We start from the raw sequence: 20,436 nt of genomic DNA, 5'->3' as shown, positions 1-20,436 counted from the left end.
TTATGATGATACCCATTTCCAAATGACAATGATGCCTATGGGCATGATGATACCCATTCCTAAATGACAAGCGAGCAGGGGAGAAGTAAAAGAAATATATTTGATCATTATTTTATGGGACATCTTTTATGGTAGCCTACAGACTGATTTATCCTTAAGTTCCATGATGAATGGACAGCTATGCATAACTGCAACTGGCAAACGGCCACTACCTGATACTCCCTGCCTGTGCCTGGCTCTTATGATTTATCAGGCAAAGCACATGAGAGAATTTCCTTATGGTTAGTTCCAAGATGAAAAGGTGGAAGGATGGGGGAGGAAGATTGCTATTTCTAGGCATGAAGATTTGCTTTCAGAAGAAGAGGTTCTAGTTTCTATAACTCCTGGGGGAAGAGAAACTCTAGTTTCTATGGTTTGTCTTGGGAGTATGGATCACAAAACCCGGTAGGGTGGGAAAGGTCAGACACAGACCTCCCTGTTGAAGACTCTGAGGCCCCTGTCCTCTGTGTGAGCCTCCTATTTGTTATGTTCACAAGCTCAATTAATCATTTAATCTTTGTTAAATAAAAAGAACAAACTGCACCCAGACAGATGTTCAGAAGTTGACCCACGTTCATATAAAAGGGAGCACGGTATTCCTTCCCAGACAAGCTTTGTTTATACCAAAACAGAGGTAAGAAGCAGTCAGACTCAAGGGTCAGTGGGGTTGTCTGAAGAACACCAAAGAATCATGTCCATAAAACCTGTCGATGGCAACTATAGAAAAGTTATCTGATTGAGTGAACACAAAGTACTTAGCTGCATGTTAACTTAACCATTTATTTATATGCAGAGAAAATATTTTACACCTGGATAAAAACATTTGCAGAGCAAGGGTGTGCTTGACGTTTGCAGTAAACAGTGAATCCTGTCTGTGTAGAAATATTTTTGTGTAATTATCAAGTAACAAAATAGCATGAACTTTAATTCATAGTTACATAGTTGGCTGGGAAAATTCCAGTTTGACCTCGAAGTTTTCCTTCCCACCAATCAAAATTTGAGTCGGTCTTTGATATAACTATGATTCTGTCTCCTGCTTGAAAATTCAAGTCTCCTGGCTGTTGTCCTTCGAAAGAGTATAATGCTGTCACTTCTATTGGTTGATTCAAATTGCCTAAAACAAGAAAATATAATCAAATTATAAATATTTTAGGATAGAAGTTGAAGTATGGGAAATTGATCAGTTAGGGTTTGATTTTTGACTCCCTGAAGGGTGTCAGAACCCCTACTATACAATCTCTCGATGTTCACATGTTAACCTTAGAATTCTCTCCTTTTGAAAGATGAAGGACCAAGATAGATCCCTAGGATCCATATGATAGAAGGAGAGAACTGACTCCTACAAGTTGTCTTTTAGCCTCCACAAATGCTATATGTTGTGTACAATGGGATCAGAGACATGGGGTCACAGAGAAAACATGAAAACGAGAACAGCAGGACCCAGCTGAGCCAGGAAAAGGCAAAAGCACAAGGTTCATCAGGAAAGACACTTAAACTGTTTTTATCTACATGATAATATTTACAATTTTGATTACCCAGTTTCTAGACAATATTACTTATAGTTATACAAAATGCTAATTTCTCAATAGTTTATAAATTCAGTAGCATATAATTTGGTGACTTCCATGGCAAATTTAGAACATTAAATTAATAGCTGTTTAATCTTTAGCCTCAGTGTATATTCAACTCACTTTTTAAAAAGTGCTTAATTCTTTCAAGATAAATTTCTAAGGAATATTTAAGTAAAACAAGTGGAGAAACAATTTTACTATAAAGCCATGGTCTGTAAATGGCAATGCTTGGTCCTGCACAGTCTCTACTGGCCTCTCAAAGTCTATCAGAGACCAAAAGCATGCCTTGTCACTAAACAATATTCACAATTAAACTTACTTTAAAAAATCTCATAGAGCTATGAACACTTTCCAAGATATTTTCGTAACCCATCAAATTAACTGGAAATTATGTGATTGTAATAGGGTGGCTATAAGTAATTTTTAATAGCTTTTTACTTACCAGTTTTCTCATGATAGCTAGAAAGCTCAGGATATAGCTTATATTCATTTCTATTACCTGTTAAAATAAAAATAAAATGGGGGGGGGGAATGAGATTTAAAAGCTTACTACAGTATATAAAACACACAAAACCAGAACTCAGCTGACCATCTAGAGATTGCCACACCCGGGGATCCATCCCATAATCAGTCTCCAAACGCTGACACCATTGCATACACCAGCAAGAATTTGTTGAAAGGACCCTGATATAGCTGTCTCGTGTGAGGCTATGCAGATGCCTGGCAAACACAGAAGTGGATGCTCACAATCAGCTATTGGATGGAATACAGGGCCTCCAATGGAGGAGCTAGAGAAAGTACCCAAGGAGCTAAAGGGATCTGCAACCCTTTAGGTGGAACAACAATATGAACTAACCAGTACCCCCAGAGCTCATATCTCTAGCTGCATATGTACAGAAGATGGCCTAGTCGGCCATCATTGGGAAGAGAGGCCCCTTGGTCTTGCAAACTTTATATGCCTCAGTACAGGGGAACGCCAGGGCCAAGAAGTGGGAGTGGGTGGGTAGGGGAGTGGGGGGGGGCGGTATGGGGGACTTTTGGGATAGCATTGGAAATGTAAATGAAGAAAATACCTAATAAACAATAATAATAATAATAAAAAAACCCACACACACAAAACCATCAAATCCTGACCTTGTTAAAGGTTTACACTACTGGGTCAGGCTGTAAACTGAGAGATGCCCAAAACTGTACAAAGAACAAGGCATAAGTAGCTGAAGTGCCTGATACTAGTCCATGGTCTATGCACAGAAGCACCCAAAGAAACCTTAGCAAGAAGGGTTACAGGCCCACACAGGGATCTCTAAACAGTCAGATTCCACACAGATGAGCCCCTGTACAGCTTCTGATAGATATCTAAAGTTCAAGATGAATTTAAATAGTCATAAGGCATATGCTTGCAACATAGTATAAGTACCAATTATTTGAATTAAATAATATTTCTCCTTCCCAATTGGAGTCTACAAACCACAGTGAGCTGAGTCCCACTATGGCTGACTAAAGAATATCAACAGGCCTTCCCAGCAGAAAGAATGAGCAGCACCCACTTTCAACATTCAAACCATAGTCTCATGCTCTCAACTGAGCAGGCTCTGAGGAACTCCTCCAAGTACTAGAGGTCTGGAAATTGCCTCCTCTCCATATGCCCTGGCAGTCCCATGCACTCCGAGTATGCAAAAACATCATGGAATTCATGAACAGAAAGACACAGAAAACACTATCAGCACATGAAGGAAAATACAGGTACCTTAAGAGAACCCACTTGAAGAAACTGAACAGAAATAACTTTGGGTAGATTACCAGATATTAGACAGACATATGCCAACTAAGATTTCCTCAACTCTGAATGGAAACAGGAACCATCAATCTACCATCAACCAGGAGAGAAATCTAAAAACAAAACAAAACAAACAAAAGCAAACAACCGCCCCCAACAACAACAGCAACAACAATAAAAAAACAAAAAAAATACAAGACAAAAGAAACTAAAAGTTTTACTGAAAGACACAAAATAACATCTCTCCCAATAGAAAGCATAGCAAGAACAGAATATGATATAGTGAAAATTAATAAACAAACAGGATAGTGGATGGAAATACAAATAATATAGAGCAGATAAAGATATTTAGCATTGTTTTAACTTATATATTGGGAGAAGAAGGAAAAAAGTAATAAAATGATCTTAAAGTATTTAAAAAATAAGTAACCCAGAATCAGACATTAACACTATCAGAAGAAACTCTGAGGTAGTGAGTATAATATTTCCACAGGAGGTAGAAAGACCTCTTTAGTCATGATTTTAAAAAATGATGAATTTACAAAAAGTAAAAGAGATATATTTCACATAACAATTAAAACTTTAGCTGGGCAGTGGAGGAACACATCTTTAATCCTAGGACTCAAGGGCAGAGACAGGTGAATCTCTGTGAATTCAAGGTCAGGGTGTCTACAGAGAGAGTTCCAGGACAGACAGGGCTTAGTAAAATAATGAACATCTACCTAGAATAAATGTAGAATATACCAAACCCAATGGCAAGGCCCCAAGAATACATTTTTTTTTTCATAACTTAAGCAAGAAAATAAATATACCAGTGAAGAGTTTTTCACTAAGGAGTAAACTTAAAACACCAAAAAATATATGAAGATGAAGAGTTTTTCACTAAAGGGTTACCTAAAACACCAGAAAATATATGAAGAGAGTTAAATTCACTAACATATTGGGATGACCATGATCCTGCTAACAAGGAAATATGTCATCCTTGCCCTAGAAACACATCAAGATGTTCCAACACAAACAAAAGTGAGGCATGCAGGAGCTGAGAAAGGCTGTGATAGACAGGACCATGGTGGGTATGTATTTGAGGGGTGCATTATATGCTCAGGACTGTATCTGGGTGGGGTATACATGGTGGGGAACTTTTGTGGTAGGAAATGAAGATGGTAATGTTTGTGGTGAGAAATGTGCAAAAGCAGTATGAGTGAGGAATCCGGTCTAAGAAAACGGATTTTGAACTTAAAAGTGGGACTGTGACAAGCCCGTTAGCCGCATGAAAAACATTTCTGTTTATTCTAGTCCTTCATCCACTAATAGTAGTGGAAGTGCATTCTAACATGTAATGTTCTTCCAATACTGAAAATTCTTGATGGGAAAGATCCAAGGTATAACTAACTTTGTGTTCTATTTTATGAAATATTACACTGTAGTATACACAACATAATCGGCTTGTTAATATAACTAGATACATGAAAAACACAATTCTAATAGTAAGTGTTATGAAAAAGTGATGGTTAGACTGCACTAGTTCACCTTCTACTATGGCAATAAATAATAACCAAATCAAACTTAGGAAGGAGAGGGCTTATTTGGCTTATGTACTCTTAGTCACAGTCCATCATTAAGGGAAAGCTAGGAAGTAGACAGAGTATAGACAGGAACCATGGAGGAAAGCCACTGATTTGCTTACTCTTAGGCTCACATTCAACCGCCTTTCTTATACTTCCCAGGTCCACCCGTTAGGGTGGGACTGGCCATGGTGGGGTGGGCTGTACCACATTGATAATCAATCAAGAAAATACCTCATAGTCATGTCATAGGCCAATTAATATTCTTTCTCAGATATGTCCAGGTTTGTGTCAAGTTGACCAAACCTGACCAGCACATGGACCCTTCCTTGCCTGCTAACACCATTCCCAGGCATATCTCTGGCTTCATAGCTTTCTTTGGTAAATTTTCCCAATTCTAAGCTCCACCACACCATCTGGATATTTACAGGCTTAGCCATCCCAGTTCCTGCACCAGTCCAGCCTGGGGTAGGCTAGCATGGAACATCAGACAATGGAAGAAGTCCATATGACCAGGTCACAGTACAAAAACTCATAATGACAGGCCAATACAGTATGATCTGTGCCCATAAACCCACTAGTCCCATAGAAATGTTCTTTGAATTACTCAGATGAACTCTAGGACACAGAAATTTGAAAGAAGAATCATAAACTTCATCAAAGAATCCAAGGACTATAAAGAAAATATGAACAAATAGCTCTATGAAGTTAAAGAGTATATAGTATTGAACACCTGAAACAATATTCAAGAAAACAAAAATATATAGATAAACGAAATGACAAAGACAATTAAAAATTTTAAAATAAAATTCCATAATGTGATAAGAATCCTGAAGAGAACTCAAGCTGAAATAAATATGGAACTGAAAAATTCAACAACACAGCACAGGGGAAAGCCTTACAAGTAGAATGGATCAAGGAGAAGATAGAATATAAGTAGGAAAAGATAAAGTAAACGGACTGGACCACTCAAGCAAATAATATAAAACATTTAAAAAAACATAGGAAAGGAGCATGCAGGAACTTTGGGACAACACCACAAGACCAATTCTTTAAATTATAGGTATAAAAGAAGAATGCCAGGTCAGTGACATATACCAGGTCAAGAGAATTACAGAAGAAAGCTGCAAATTTACAGCAGACATCCTCATACAAATGATAAGCAGCACAGGGAACACCAAGTAGGTGGGGCCAGAAGGTAAATGCCCCACAGCATATTATAGCTGAACACTAAGTACACAGAGCAAAAATGGGCACTGAAAGATGCAAGGGACAAACCTCAAGTCACATAGACAGGAAAACCTATCAGAATAACAGGTGTTTTTTCCAATGGAAACTTTAAAAGTCAGAAGAAACTGGGGCAATATATTTCAGGTTCTAATAGACCACGGATGCCAACCTAGACTATTATACCCAACAAAACTATCTACCATAGTTAAAAGGAGAAGGAAAAACATTCCATGATATAAACAGACTAAAAAAATTAACGTGCACCAAACTAGCCTGCCAGAGAATACTGGAAGTAATAGTTTGGACTGAAGAGAAGAATGATTATAGCTAAGACACTACAGAAAGAAAACAAATAAAGCTAAAATTACTAAAACACAAAATATGACTAAGAATACAAATAGGGAAAACGACTACCAACAAAATGACAGCAAGTAATATACCCCTTTTAATAGTAACTTTAAACACTAATGCCCTCAACTTTCTAATCAAAAGACACAGGTTAGTTGAACAGATTAAGAAAGAAAATCCACTTGTCTGTTGTGTACAAGAAATTCATCTTACCTTCACAGATAGGTACTACCTTAAAAGGATAGGACTGAAAAAATATGTCAGGCAAATGGGACCAGAAAGCAATTTGAGAAGTCACTATTCTAATACCTGACAAAATAGACTTTAAACAAATTAATCTGAAGAGAAAAAGAAGAACACTGCATTTTTATCATGGGCATAATTAATACAGAAGACATTACCACCTATATTTGTGTGTGTGTGTATGTGTGTGTGTGTGTGTGTGTGTGTATGAAACTCTGGAATATCCAATTTTATAAAAAGAGTAAAGTTGGAATTAAAGAAACAGATTAACTCCAACTCATTAATAGTAGTTGATTTTAGTACCTATTTTTTCCCCAAATCAGGCTATCTAGACAAAGAATAAACAGGAAACATCAGAATTAAACAATATCATATATCAAATGGACTTAATAGAGATCTACAGAATATTCAATCCAAAACCAAAGAATATACTTTCTATTTATCAGCACATGGAAGCTCTGAAGTAGACAACATACTGGGACATAAAACAAATCTTAAGAAGTTCAAAAATTGAAATAACTTACTGTATCTGACCTGAGTACAACACAATAAATCTTAAAAAAAAAAAAAAAAAAAAAAAAAAAAAAACAACAGCAAATGAACCTCTAGTACTTTCACAAACTTATGGAAATGAAACTACACATTATTTAATGATAAATGAGGTCAAAGAAAAATTGCAAATCCTAGAACTAAATAAAAATTAAACAGAACACAGCAAAGCCCCCCTGGGACACATTAAAAACAGCCCTGATCAGCATGGCAAGACACATGTCTTGGTGGAACCAAGAGCTGTTTAATTGGACTTAAGACCTATTCAATAAGGGGGAACTCATGACTAGGATTGTAAACCTGGAGGCCTGACTACCTGTTGTTTGTGAGATCACAAATTTCAGAGGACAACCTACTACTATCACTTTAATAAAAAAGGATGATCCCTAACTGTATTATAAATATTTATATTCCTTACAAGGAATATATTCCAAATTCCAAATATATCCTTATATTCACAGGGAAGTTCTTTTGCTGTAGAAGACCTGACAGGAATTCACAATTTGTCAAAATTCGGAGAAAAAGTCACTATGGGATGCTTAGCACTTACTGATATATTTACAAGACATCTCCTATACCTAAAGCTCAGAGAACATTGTGAAAGTGGGAGCGGAAAGATTATAAAAACCAAAAAACCAAGACATGTGCTATAATATTGTGTCTTCTAGATAGGGCCGGAAAGAATACCCACAAAATTTCAATATGTCTACTTAAAAAGACCAGAAAAATGTTAACAAGACCAGAAAAATGATAACATCAACAGAAATGTCAATGTAGATGAGGGAAATCACACAGGCACCAACCTCTATCTGAAGAGCTATAGACAGTTAGTGGCTGCTGAGGGAGAAGTAGTCTTCCACAGAGATGAACAGCCTAAGTCAGACTCAGCAGGCTGCATTTCCATATTTATTTGAATATGTAATAATAATGATAAAAAGCCCATGCATTTGAAAAGGAGTGGAGGGAAAGGAGGAAATGATGTGGAGGGGTAATGTGATTATATTTTAATTAATTTGAAAGGTAATAAAAAAGAAAATCAGTCCTAAGGGAAATTTATAGCTCTAAGTGCCTACCTTAAAGTATCCTGCAAAATACAAATAGCTGATGTAATGAAGCAACTCAAAAATTTGGAAAAGCAAGAATAAATTAACTGAAAACCAATAGATGACAAGAAATATTAAAAACTGGAGCCTAAGCCAGGCTGTGTGGCCTATTCCTTTGAACCTAGCTAGCACTTGGCAGGCAGAGGCAGGTTGATCTGAGTTGAAGGCTAGCTTAGTCTACAAGGTGAGTTTCTGGACAGCCAAGGCTACACAGAGAAACTATGTCTTGAAAAGCCAAAGCCAAACTAAGCCAACCAACACACCAAATAAGCAAAACCCCCAAACCATAACATAAGCCAATTAAATAGAAACAAATAAAATAATACAAAGCATCAATAAATCTAAGATCTGGTTTTTGAGAAGATAAATACCATTGACAAACCCAATTAGTCAAAAGAAACAAGAGATAACCCAATAATAATCAATAAATCAGAGATGAATAGGGAAATATTTCAATAGATGCCAAAGAAATTCAGATTATATAGAAATACTTTAAAAATCCAGTCTATTATGTTAGAAAAATCTAAAATTGGGAAGATTTCTAGATTTATCTAAACCATCTAAATTAAACCAAGAAGAGACCAACAGCCTAAACAAACACATAACCAAAAAGGAGATCAAAATAATAATGAAAAGCCTTCTGGATTAAACAAACAAACAAACAAACAAACAAACAAACAAACAAACGCACACCCAGGCTAGATGGATTAACCACACAAGTCTACCAGACTTTCAAAGAAGGTCTACAACTAATATTTCTTAAATTATTCAGAACAATAGAGACAAAAGGAACACTTTCAAACTCCTTCTACAAAGCACATATTACTATAATACCCAAACTAAATAAAGACACACACAAAAGAAGATGATAGGCCACTATTCCTGGTGAAAATAGACACAAAAATACTAAAAAAAAACCCTGCAAAACAATTACAGAATTATATAAAAAAGGTTATCCAGAACAATCAGGTTGGCCTTACCCCTGAGATGCAGGAATTGCTCAATATATTTAAGTCAATAAATGTAATAAATTATATAAATGAACTTAAAGACAAAAATCACATGATCATCTCAAAAATAAGACCCTGACAAAACCCAACATGCCTTTATAATAAAGTCCTAAAAACAGTAGGGCAGGAGGATGGTACATACCTGAACCTAATCAAGGTTCTACATGACAAACCTATAGCCAATATCATCCAAATGTAGGAAACTTGAAGAAACCTCATTAAAATTAGGGCTGAACCAGGTTTGTCCACTATCCCCACTTCTTTTCAATATAGCACTTGGAACCTAGCTAGAGCAATAAAACAAAGAGAAGGAAAGTAAAGGAATACAAATAGAAAAATAAGTCAAATTATCCCTCCTTATAGATGATTTGATATTACACATTAAGAAATCCCCAAAATTCCACCAGAAAACTTCTAGAAATGATCAACACTCTCAATGAAGTGTTAAGATACAAAAATCACCTAACAAAAATTAGTAGCCTTTCTAGATACTAGTAAAAAACATCCTGACAGAGATCGTGGAAACATTTCCATTCCAATGAGCCTCAGGGAAAGAAAAAACAAAAGCAAAACCAAATAAAAACCAAAACTACAACAATTAAAGAAACCCACCACCCAATTCACTCCCCATCTTTAACCCCCATCCAAAAAAAGAAAAAGAAAAAGAAAGGAAAAGAGAAAAAAAGAAAGAAAGAAAAGAGGATGGGGAGATGGCTGAGAGGCTAAAGTGCTAGCTAGTCCAGAAGATCTGAGCTTGATCCCCAGTTTGCACATGGCAGCTGACAACTGCCTGCTCCCTCCCTTCCCAGGAGTCTAATACCCTCTTCTGGTCTCCTTAGGCACTGTCCACATCTGTCACACACACATACATGCAGATAAAACATCAATATACGTAAGATAGGATGAAATAATGAAAATAAACAAAATACCTAGGAATAAACCCAATTAAGAACGTAAAAACCTCCCACAATGAAAACTTTAGATCTCTAGAGAAAGAGACAGATAAACACATCAGAAAGACCTCCACATTCATGTACTGGTAGAATTAATATTGAAAAAAAAATGACCATCCTACCAAAAGAAATTTACAGATTACTTTTGATCCAATGCAATCAAAATCCATATTACATTCTTCATAGAAATTAGGAAAAAAAAAAGGTCCTAAGTCATTTAGAGCCACAAAGACCCTAGATAGCTAATCCTAATCAGAAAGACTGAAGAATAATCATACTAGGTTTTAAGCTATAGTCGAGAGCTACAGAGATAAAGACAGCATGGTAGCAGCATAAGCACTGACAAGTAAATCAACTGAACTAAACAATGACCTAAATATGTGTGTACATGATCATGGCTAACTCATATTTGACAAAGATACCAAAAACACACTGGAAAAAAGACAGCTTCTTCAACAAATATTGTGGTAAAAACTGGATGCCCACACTTGGAAGAATGGGATTAGACTCGTGTCTACCATGCTGCACAAAAAGGAACTTTGAATGCATCAAAGTCCTCAATGTGAAACCTGAAAGCTGATGTTGCTAGAATAAAATGTAGGCAGAGCCCACGAGATGTGTGTGCAAGGAAGGACTTCCTGACTAGGACTGCATTGGCCCCGGAGCTAAGGTCATCTTGACAACTACGATCTCATGAAACCAAAGAGTATCTGTACAACAAGGTAACAGTCAAGAGAAAGCCTACAGAGTGGAAAGAATGTTAGCTAAGCATCCTACAGACAATTAATATCTAGAATAAAGAAAGAACTCAAAAAATAAAGAATAAAGATAACAAACTATCCAATTAAAAATAGGCTAAAAATCAGAACAAAAAGTTCTCAAATGAAGAAGTAAAAATAATGGTAAAGAAATATCTTTAGGTGTTCAACATTCTTAATAATTAGAAAAACACAATTAAAACAATTTTGATATTTCATCTAACAAGGAAGAAAGGCCAAGATCAAGAAAACAACTGGCAGCCAGGCTTGGTGGCACACACCTTTAATCCCAGCACTCAGGAGGCAAAGGCAGAGGCAGAGGCAGGTGGATTTCTGAGTTCGAGGCCAGCCTGGTCTACAAAGTGAGTTTCAGGACAGCCAGGGCTATACAGAGAAACCCTGTCTCGAAAAACCAAAACCAAACCAAAACAAAAAAACCAAAAAACTAAAACCAAAACCGAAACCAAAAACAAACAACCAAAAAACCAGCTGGCAACAAACGCTAGAGAGGATGTGGAGAAAGGGTCCCCTTGCTCTCTGTTGGTAGAAATGCAAACTGGTACAGCCACTCTGCAAATCAGTATGGAGACTTATCAAAAAAGCCCAATGTAGATCTACCATTTGTCCCAGCTATGCTACTCTTTGGCATATGCCCAGGAATAAGTGAACTCACAAAATTTGCAGCTAAACATATGGAATGAGGTAGCCCATACCCAGAAAGACAAATGCCACATGGTTTCCCCCATTTGTGAATTCTAAGATGTGAGTAAAGAACCTGGAGAGACCTACTCTTAAACCAGGATGATGAAAAGTGACTAGGGGATGCAGGAGAAAGAGCTCTAGAGAGTGAGATAGGAGGACAAGGGTGCTATGAAGGGGGACGTGAGAAAATGGGGTTCAGGAGGAAACGTAATGCAGAAGGGGGAGGAACAGAGGAAGGTTAAATAACAGCAAGGATGTTGGAGCCAGAGGGAAACATACTATTTTGTGTTTACACACACACACACACTCTCTCTCACACACACAAATAGATATTTATAGTTTAAATGATGCTATGCCATTTGGGGGTGATACTGATCTCTCCAAGAGTTATAGACTCACTAACAAAACCCCAAAGCTAAGCATGGGGATCCAGGGGAATCCAAGAGCTTCTAAAACTTCACAGGCTATTTTGCCCTTTGTTGCCTCCTAGAACTTGAAAGTAAGACACTATTGCTGAAGACAGCACACTCTGGACACAGGACTTGGAGGAATGCAACTGGGGTAAACCTAAAAGCCTCTTCCCTAGGAGTACCTCTGCAGTACTGCCAGGTTCATGTACGCTACCAAGGGATACATGTAATCAAGGGAGAAAAGAGAGTCCTGCCTAACTGTAAAGTCTATGGACTAAAACAATGACGCCCCTGGTAAGATGTCCCCAGTGGTGCAATAGTGGCTCTTACAGCTAGTGGTAACTAGCAACCATCTAATTGGACTTAACCTTGCTCAATAGGAGGAAATTCATCAACTACCCACAGCCAGTTCGGTCATAGACCTTATAGAAGAACCTACTGTTTGCATTTTTCTAAACCAGTATATATTTTTTCTTTTTTTTTCCAGTATAATTTTTTGACTGCATTGTAAGTACTCATCTTTATTTACAGAGATAAGTGTAGTTCGCATTAGTTTGTAGCAGATGGAAACCATTATAGGATGGCCACAACTGGTCAGAATATAGACAATGACTGACTGTGGGGTACTCAATCCTAGGTGATATCTACAATACAGTACAATACAAAACAATCCAATCCTAGTGCACTGCAAACAAGGCACTGAGAACATCAGGGAAGAAGGGATGAAAAGATTCTACATATACACAATGCGAAAGAATGGAAGGGATGTAAAGATTATACATATATATATATATATATATATATATATATAGTATGTATTTACATATATATTATATATGTATATATGTGTGTATATATGTGTGTGTATGTATGTGTGTATGTATGTGTATATATATATATATATATATATATATATATATATACTCTGATTAAAAAGTAAAGAGGAAGAGGTTATAAATTTGAAAGGGGATTGGGAAAGCAGAAGAATTAAAGAGGAGAGAGAAAGGGGTGGAAACGATGTAAAGACAGTCAGTACTCAAGTATGAAAGTCTTAGTTTGAGAATTGACCTTTCTATCTCTGTGAAGAATTGAGTTGCGATTTTGATGGGGATTTCACTGAATCTGTAGATTGCTTTTGCTAAGGTGGGCATTTTTACTATGTTGATCCATGAGCATGGGAGATCTTTCCATCTTCTGAAGTCTTAGATTTCTTTCTTTAGGGACTTGAAGTTCTTGTCATACAGATCTCTCACTTGTTTGGTTAGAGTTACACCAAGATATTTTATATTATTTGTGACTACTTTGAAAGGTGCTATTTCCCTAATTTCTTTCTCAGCTCATTTATCCTTTGTATAGAGGAAGGCTACTGATTTGCTTGAGTTAATTTTATATTCAGCCACTTTGCTGAAGTTGTTTATCAGTTGTAGGAGTTCTCTGGTAGAATTTTTGGGGTTGCTTATGTATACTATCATATCATCTGTAAGTAGTCATACCATGACTTCTTCCTTTTAATTTTATATCCCTTTTACCTCCTTTTGTTGTCTAATTGCTCTAGCAATAACTTCGAGTACTATACTGAATAAATATGAACTAACAACAACAACAACAACAAAAAACAAGGATTGTGGAAACTATTCTTAACAATAAAAGAACTTCTGGGGGAACCACCATCCCTGACCTCAAGCTCTACTACAGAGCAATAGTAATAAAAACAAAACAAAACAAAACCACATGATATTGGAACAGAGAAAGATAGGTTGATCAATGGAATAAAATTGAAGACCCAGAAATAAACCCACATACCTATAGACACTTGATCTTTGACAAAGAAGCCAAAACCGTACAGTGGAAAAAGAGAAGCATTTTCTACAATTGGTGCTGGTCTAACAGGCAGTCTGCAAATTCATCCATATTTATCTCATTGTACAAAGCTCAAGTCCAAGTGGATCAAGGACCTCCATATAAAACCAGATACACTGAATCTCATAGAAGAGAAAGTAGGAAATAGCCTTGAACACATTGGTACAGAGGAAAATTTTCTAAACGGAACACCAATGACTCAGGCTCTAAGGTCAACAACTGACAAATGGGACCTTACAAAACTGAAAAGCTTCTGTAAAGCAAAGGACAAAATGGCAACATACAGATTGGGAAAAGATCTTTACTAACCCTACATCTAATGGAGGGCTAATATCCAAAATACACAAAGAACTCAAGAAGTTAGACTCCAGAAAACCAAATAACCCAATTAAAAAATGTGGTACATAGCTAAACAAATAATTCTCAACTGAGAAATCTTGAATGGCTGAGAAGCACCTAAAGAAATGTTCAACATCCATCGTCATCAGGGAAATGCAAATTAAAACAACCCTGAGATTCCACCTCACACCAGTCAGAATGGCTAAGATCAAAAATTCAGGTGACAGCAGATGCTGGTGAGGATATGAAGAAAGAGAAACACGCCTCCGTTGCTGGTGGGATTGCAAGCTGGTACAACCACTCTGGAAATCAATCTGGTGGTTCCTCAGAAAACTGGAAATAGCTCTACCTGAGGACCCAGTTATACCACTCCTGGGCATATACCCAAAAGACGTTCTACCATATCACAAGAACACGAGCTCTACTATGTTCATACTTATAAATAATAGCCTTATATATAATAGCCTTATTTATAATAGCCAGAAACTTGAAACAACCCAGATGTCCCTCAACTGAAGAATGGATACAGAAAATGAGATACATTTATACAATGGAGTATTACTCAGCTATTAAAAATGAGGATATCACAAATTTTGCAGGCAAATGGATAGAACTAGAAAGTATCCTGAGTGAGGTAACCAGATCCCAAAGGATATAAATGGTATGCACTCACTGATAAGTGGATATTAGGCAAAAAGTTCAGAATACCCATAATACAGCTCACAGACTACTTTAAGCTTAACAAAAGGAAGGCTCAAGTGTGGATGTTTCAATCCCACTTAGAATGTGGTACAAAATAATCATGGGAGGCAGAGGGAGGGAGGTACCTGAGTGGGAGAGGGGGAAAAAGGGGACAGGATCAGGTTTGGGGGGAATCATAAGAGAAGCCCAGAGGGCCAGGAGAACGAACTAAAATATGCAGCAGTGTGGGGCAGGGGCTGGTGGGACCTACTAGAGAGTTGTAAACTCCAGGGACTAGAGTGGCTACACAGAGAGCCAATAGGGATGACCTTAGTCAAAATGTCCAACTATGGGGAGATAGAACCTGAAGAGACCACCTCCAGTAGATAGACATGGCCCCCAGTTGGGGGATGGAGCCACCTACCCATCTCAAAATTTTTGACGCAGAATTGTTCTTGTCTAAAGGACTTGCAGGAATGAAAAATGCAGACTGAAGGAAAGGTCATTCAGAGATTGCCCCAACTTGGGATCTATCCCATGTGCAGACACTAAGCCTTGACACAATTGCTGATGCCAAGATGTGCTTGTAGACAGGAGTCTGGCATGGCTGTCCTCTGAGGCTCTACCAGCAGCTGACTGAGGCAGATGCAGATACAGCCAACCATTGGATTGAGGACTGGGACCCCTATGGAAGAGTTAGGGGATAGACTGAAGGAGCTGAAGGGGATTGCAACCCCATAGGAAGAACAACAATATCAACTAACCAGACCCCTCAGACCTCCCAGGGACTAAGCCACCAACCAAAGAGCATACATGGGCTGGTCTGTGGTCCCCACTACATATGTAGCAGAGGACTGCCTTGTCTGGCTTCAGTGGGAGGGGATGCACTTGGTCCTGTGGAATCTTTATACCCTAGAGAAGAGGGATGCTAGAATGAGGTGGGAGTGGGTAGATGGATGGGGGAGCACCCTCTTAGAGGCAAAGGGGATGTGGGATGTGGTGAGGGGCTCGTGGAGGGGGGAACAAGAAGGGAGACATTTGGAATGTAAATAAATAATTAATTTAAAAACCTTAATTTTTAAAAATTAAAACAGGTATGATGAGAGAAGAAGAAACCTAGGTGTCTATAAAACCTAGTTATGTCGGGTGTGACATGGTTGCCAATGTAGCTGCATGACATAGTTTTGGGTGCAGGAGCACCGTCAACCTGTATCATGCATTTCTATCTTTCTAGTATGCAGATGGCATTGCTCTCTCTTGTATGCTTGTCTGTTTTGCCTTTTAAAAAATATCATCTTTGTCCTCAGATAGAACTCTGGTCGAACTTTCTGGGAAACAGAGTGAGAGCATTACTGGAGAAGGAAATGGCTCTGGTGTCCATAGCAACAAACTGCTCAGGCCCTGGCCACCCAAGCAGCCGACCCAGGCATAACAGGACAAGGGGCTCTGCATGTGAAGGCCTTAATTGTTCTCTGGGAAATCTTAGCCAACCCATGATGACTGAGTTGTAGCAGCAGATATATGAAGCAGGAAATGTTTTTTGAGAAGCCTGAAGCTTTAGTAATTAAGAGATTTGAAGACCGCAAGGAAAAGAAACACTGGGCCTGGGTCACTAAGGACAGGGATGCCCATAGAAAACACAAGGGACAAGACAGAGAAGAACTAGCTGGGTCAGCTGGACTAGCAAGCTGACCTTCTAGAACGGATTTGACACCCAGGCATCGCCTGCCTAAGGAAAATAGGGTAGAGTTTTAAGAGATAGAATTTGGGCCTGTGATGGAGCCCTGGAGGAAGTAGCAAGAGGAATTACTATTGCATATGGAGAAGTTTGAAAAGCATTGTAGAAATACATGTGAGCTTAATTAAGAGATTTTGCAAATTTAAGACAAGTTAAAAATATTACCATTACCCTAGCCTATTTAGCGTCGTTCTGTCACGCTGGTACTCTAACCTCAAGTTCACACCCAGATGACCTGGGATTTGGAGGTTTTTCTGAGAGTCAGAAGTTAATGTGTAACTTGCCTTAGCAGACACTGGACTATGACTTTGTGTGTGCACTGTGCTTTCTGGTGGCACAGTCACATGGGGGTTCCAGGAAAGCTAATGAATTGGCCTGAGGAAAACAGTGGAAAGGCTTTGATTATGTATTATTGTATAACAAGGAAGTGTGCTACCAATAAAAGACTGAGGTGAACTCAGAGAGTGAAAAAACGAGAGAGAGAGAGAGAGAGGAGAGAGAGAGAGAGAGAGAGGAGAGAGAGAGAGAGAGAGAGAGAGAGAGAGAGAGAGAGAAAACAAGCTGCCTCCAAGTGCAGTTTCAGAGCAGCAATGAGTCACCTGTCAGCTTGCACCTTTGTCACTGCCTGAGGCTGAGAACCCGGAAACGACTGAGGCTGTCCTCAGCATAGCTATACCTAGTTCACTTCATGGAGACCATGTACAAGCACATACAGCGAAATAAATGGAAGTTTTAAAGATTGCTTTATTTTTATTTTATCTGTATGAATGTTTTGCCCGTGTTATGTGAACCACACATGTGCACTGCCCACGGAGACCTGAAGAGGGCGTCCAGACTCCTGGAAATAGAGTTACAGACGTTTGAGCTGCCATGTGGGTGCTAGGAATGGAGACAGTTTCCTCTGCGAGAGTGCCGAGCGGTATTAAATGCTGAGTAATTTCTCAAGCCCCATATGATAAAAAATTAAATATAAATATAAATCTCATTGCAGATTTAAGAAAATACCTTATTAATGAGAGATGTCTTCACATATTACATCAGTGAAGACTTGTGTATGAAAGCCCCTGTTATGGCTTTGAAGATGCTGAACCTTCATTTTTCTCTTAAATGTTCTTCTATTCGATATTAAAATATAACAAAGGTTAACTGTTTTCTTAATACATAATAATTATTTAAATATTATTATATTTAAGCTGCAACAGCAGCACTTACCCTGGGAGCCAGCATTCAGCTGTACAGGTGGGTGGGCTGGCTGGGGCCTTGAAGATGGTTTTGGAGGTAATTCTTTGGCCTGGGAGGCACAAGAATAAATACACAACATTTAAAAATCTACTTTTACTTATGAGAATAGGATGACTTTGCTTCCAAGCTGTTCATTGATCAGGTTTCTGCCTTTGTATTTATTAACTGGGCTCCTAGAAACTCGTATGTATGCAGGGCTGGATGTGAGACTCTAACGTGGCTGACCTAGTGCACTGCAGCACGTGGGCCCCTCCCTCTCTGATGAGTGTGTGTGTGTGTGTGTGTGTGGTCTAGTACACTCTATCAGTACAGCCGGTCCCCCTCTGACAACTGTATGTGGTTTGTAGGGGGCTGTAACTCCAGTGATATAGTCACAGGGAACAGTCAGCAGAGAAAGGCAGTGAGAACTTAAACTCTATACTTCAATTTCACTCTGCACAACAGGAACAAAGTAGGGACCAAAGAAAGAAAGTCACAGCTAGGATTGGTTCTCCGATGTTACCAGACTTCATCCTAAGAGACATACAATTATAGATGATAAACTATTTTTAAAATCTCTACCTGCCAAACCTCTAGGACATTTCTGAAGACGTTACATAAATGAATCATAAAGGAAGTTCAGTGTATTGCTGGGAACTTGCGCTCAGAGCTGTGCTAAGACAGAACCCCTCATGTTCACTGAGAGAGACGTGAAGCCAGGCCACAGCACCTTCCTCTGCTCCCGGGCTACTTTCTTCAAATTGATGCGCTGCCCTTCAGTTTCATATTTCTCAGTGAAGGAATTAAGAATTTCATAAAGATCTTCTGCTTGAGCAGGCTGCGGAACATCTCCAAATAAAATGTCGTAAGCTCGAATGTCCTGACAGTAAAATCTAGTAAATACAAAGAGAAGAACATCTCTGTGGCATGCAGAGCTGCTTTGGAGGGAAATATGGCACATTCACACACATGTGTAGTCGATCTTATGATGCACATCACATACCTCAAGTCTTACTCCATGTCTCACTATTAGGCTTACCCCAAACTCACTTTCTAGGTTAATGTATGTACTTATTGATATGCACTTTTCTTCATACAAAAAACATGTCACATATACACACACAGACACAAGTTATATAGAAACACATAAACATATAAAGTACACATATTCCATAAGCCTTGTTTTTCTAAAAAAGAAGTCCTATACATAGCTTTGTGATTTCTTTAAAACATTTAGCTGGAGGATTTACAGTTCACTAAGGGATTATTTGTTACAGTTTACCTAATATTTAGCTGAGGTTTAGGAAGAAAGCTGCCAAAGACCCAGCATTAGGAGTTTCTAAAAGCATTCTCAACTTCATGAAACCAGAAGTGGACAGACACATCTCTCTTGCTTCTCTAGGATGACTTTTGCAAACCTTAATTTCCCTCATCAGACTAGTTCTGGTTTATAGGCACGGCAGCAGTATGATATGTGCTCTTGGGAAAGCTGGTATGAGCCTGGTAGCAGCATTTACTCCAAACTCAGTAGAGTGTCTGTCAATGTTGGCAGGGTCCTGAATGCCACTTAGGCTCTGGTCCCTTTGGGCTTGTGATTCTGTAGTCTGCTGGGTTCGATCTCTAAGACTCACTTGAGGAAAAACTGTCCAGACACAAGATTAAGGAAGTTCTGAGATAGTAACAAATATTTGAAAAATCAAATTGGGGTTTGAATCCAAACTGGTCTCTATTTGGTATGGAAGGAGACAATTCAGAATGTGGTGGTAGGAAGTCTTTCATAGTGAAGTATTTCTGACTGACCCACAGTATCATTTGCATGCTCATTACAAGGCATGATAATGTCATACTGTCACCTAGTAAGCGCTGCCTGAACAACTTATGGCTGTGCTTATTACAATGCCAAGTAGAAAAGAATGCATCTGCAATTGAATGTATGCCATGATTGTATCTTATTTGGCAAAAGAAGACTGAGGAGAACGAGGAGGTAGTTGGAAAGTATTAGTAAGAAAAATGTATCATGCTTTATTTTGTCTAAGCTTTATTTTCATAAGATTATACTACTTTTCAAAATTTTTAATTACTTTATTATTATTATTTTATGTGTTTTGTCTGGGTAGACTTCATGCTTGACTGGTGCCCTCAGAGGTAAGAAGAAAGCGTCTTATCCCTTGGGACTGGAATTAGGGCTGGTGGTTGTGAGCCACCATGATGGTGCTGGGAAACAAACCTAGGTCCTCTGTAAGAGCACTAAGTGTTCTTCACTGCTGAGCCAGCTCCCCAGCCCCAAGCAACACTGATTTCATCTTACAGATTGTAAATATAGACCTTGAGGTATTTAA

The 20,436-nt window shown here is 38.3% G+C and overlaps 1 protein-coding gene across 5 annotated transcripts in view; it reads right to left on the bottom strand.

Moving 5' to 3' along the window:
• Positions 1-796: 796 nt before the first annotated feature.
• Sh3yl1 (Sh3 domain YSC-like 1) overlaps positions 797-20,436 on the bottom strand; it is a 48,492-nt gene continuing 28,852 nt past the window's right edge. For 3 of the 5 annotated variants that reach the window (NR_110343.1, NM_013709.5, NM_001289480.1), the window contains 4 exons: positions 18,828-18,990; positions 18,089-18,167; positions 2,053-2,109; positions 797-1,153 (listed from right to left, as the gene is read on the bottom strand). Coding sequence is in view for 2 of the 5 variants with exons in the window: in NM_013709.5 (NP_038737.1) it covers positions 963-1,153; positions 2,053-2,109; positions 18,089-18,167; positions 18,828-18,990 (490 nt within the window). In the remaining 3 variants the exon portion in view is untranslated. Of the gene's footprint in view, positions 1,154-2,052; positions 2,110-9,577; positions 9,723-18,088; positions 18,168-18,679; positions 18,991-20,436 lie in introns of all 5 variants that reach the window. The other 2 variants (XR_003950048.1, XR_872408.2) reach the window with 2 other exon arrangements.

The sequence above is a fragment of the Mus musculus genome, chromosome 12 (genome assembly GCF_000001635.26).
Source record: "Mus musculus strain C57BL/6J chromosome 12, GRCm38.p6 C57BL/6J".
NCBI lineage: Eukaryota > Metazoa > Chordata > Mammalia > Rodentia > Muridae > Mus > Mus musculus.
This window is presented reverse-complemented; position numbering and strand designations above follow the sequence as displayed.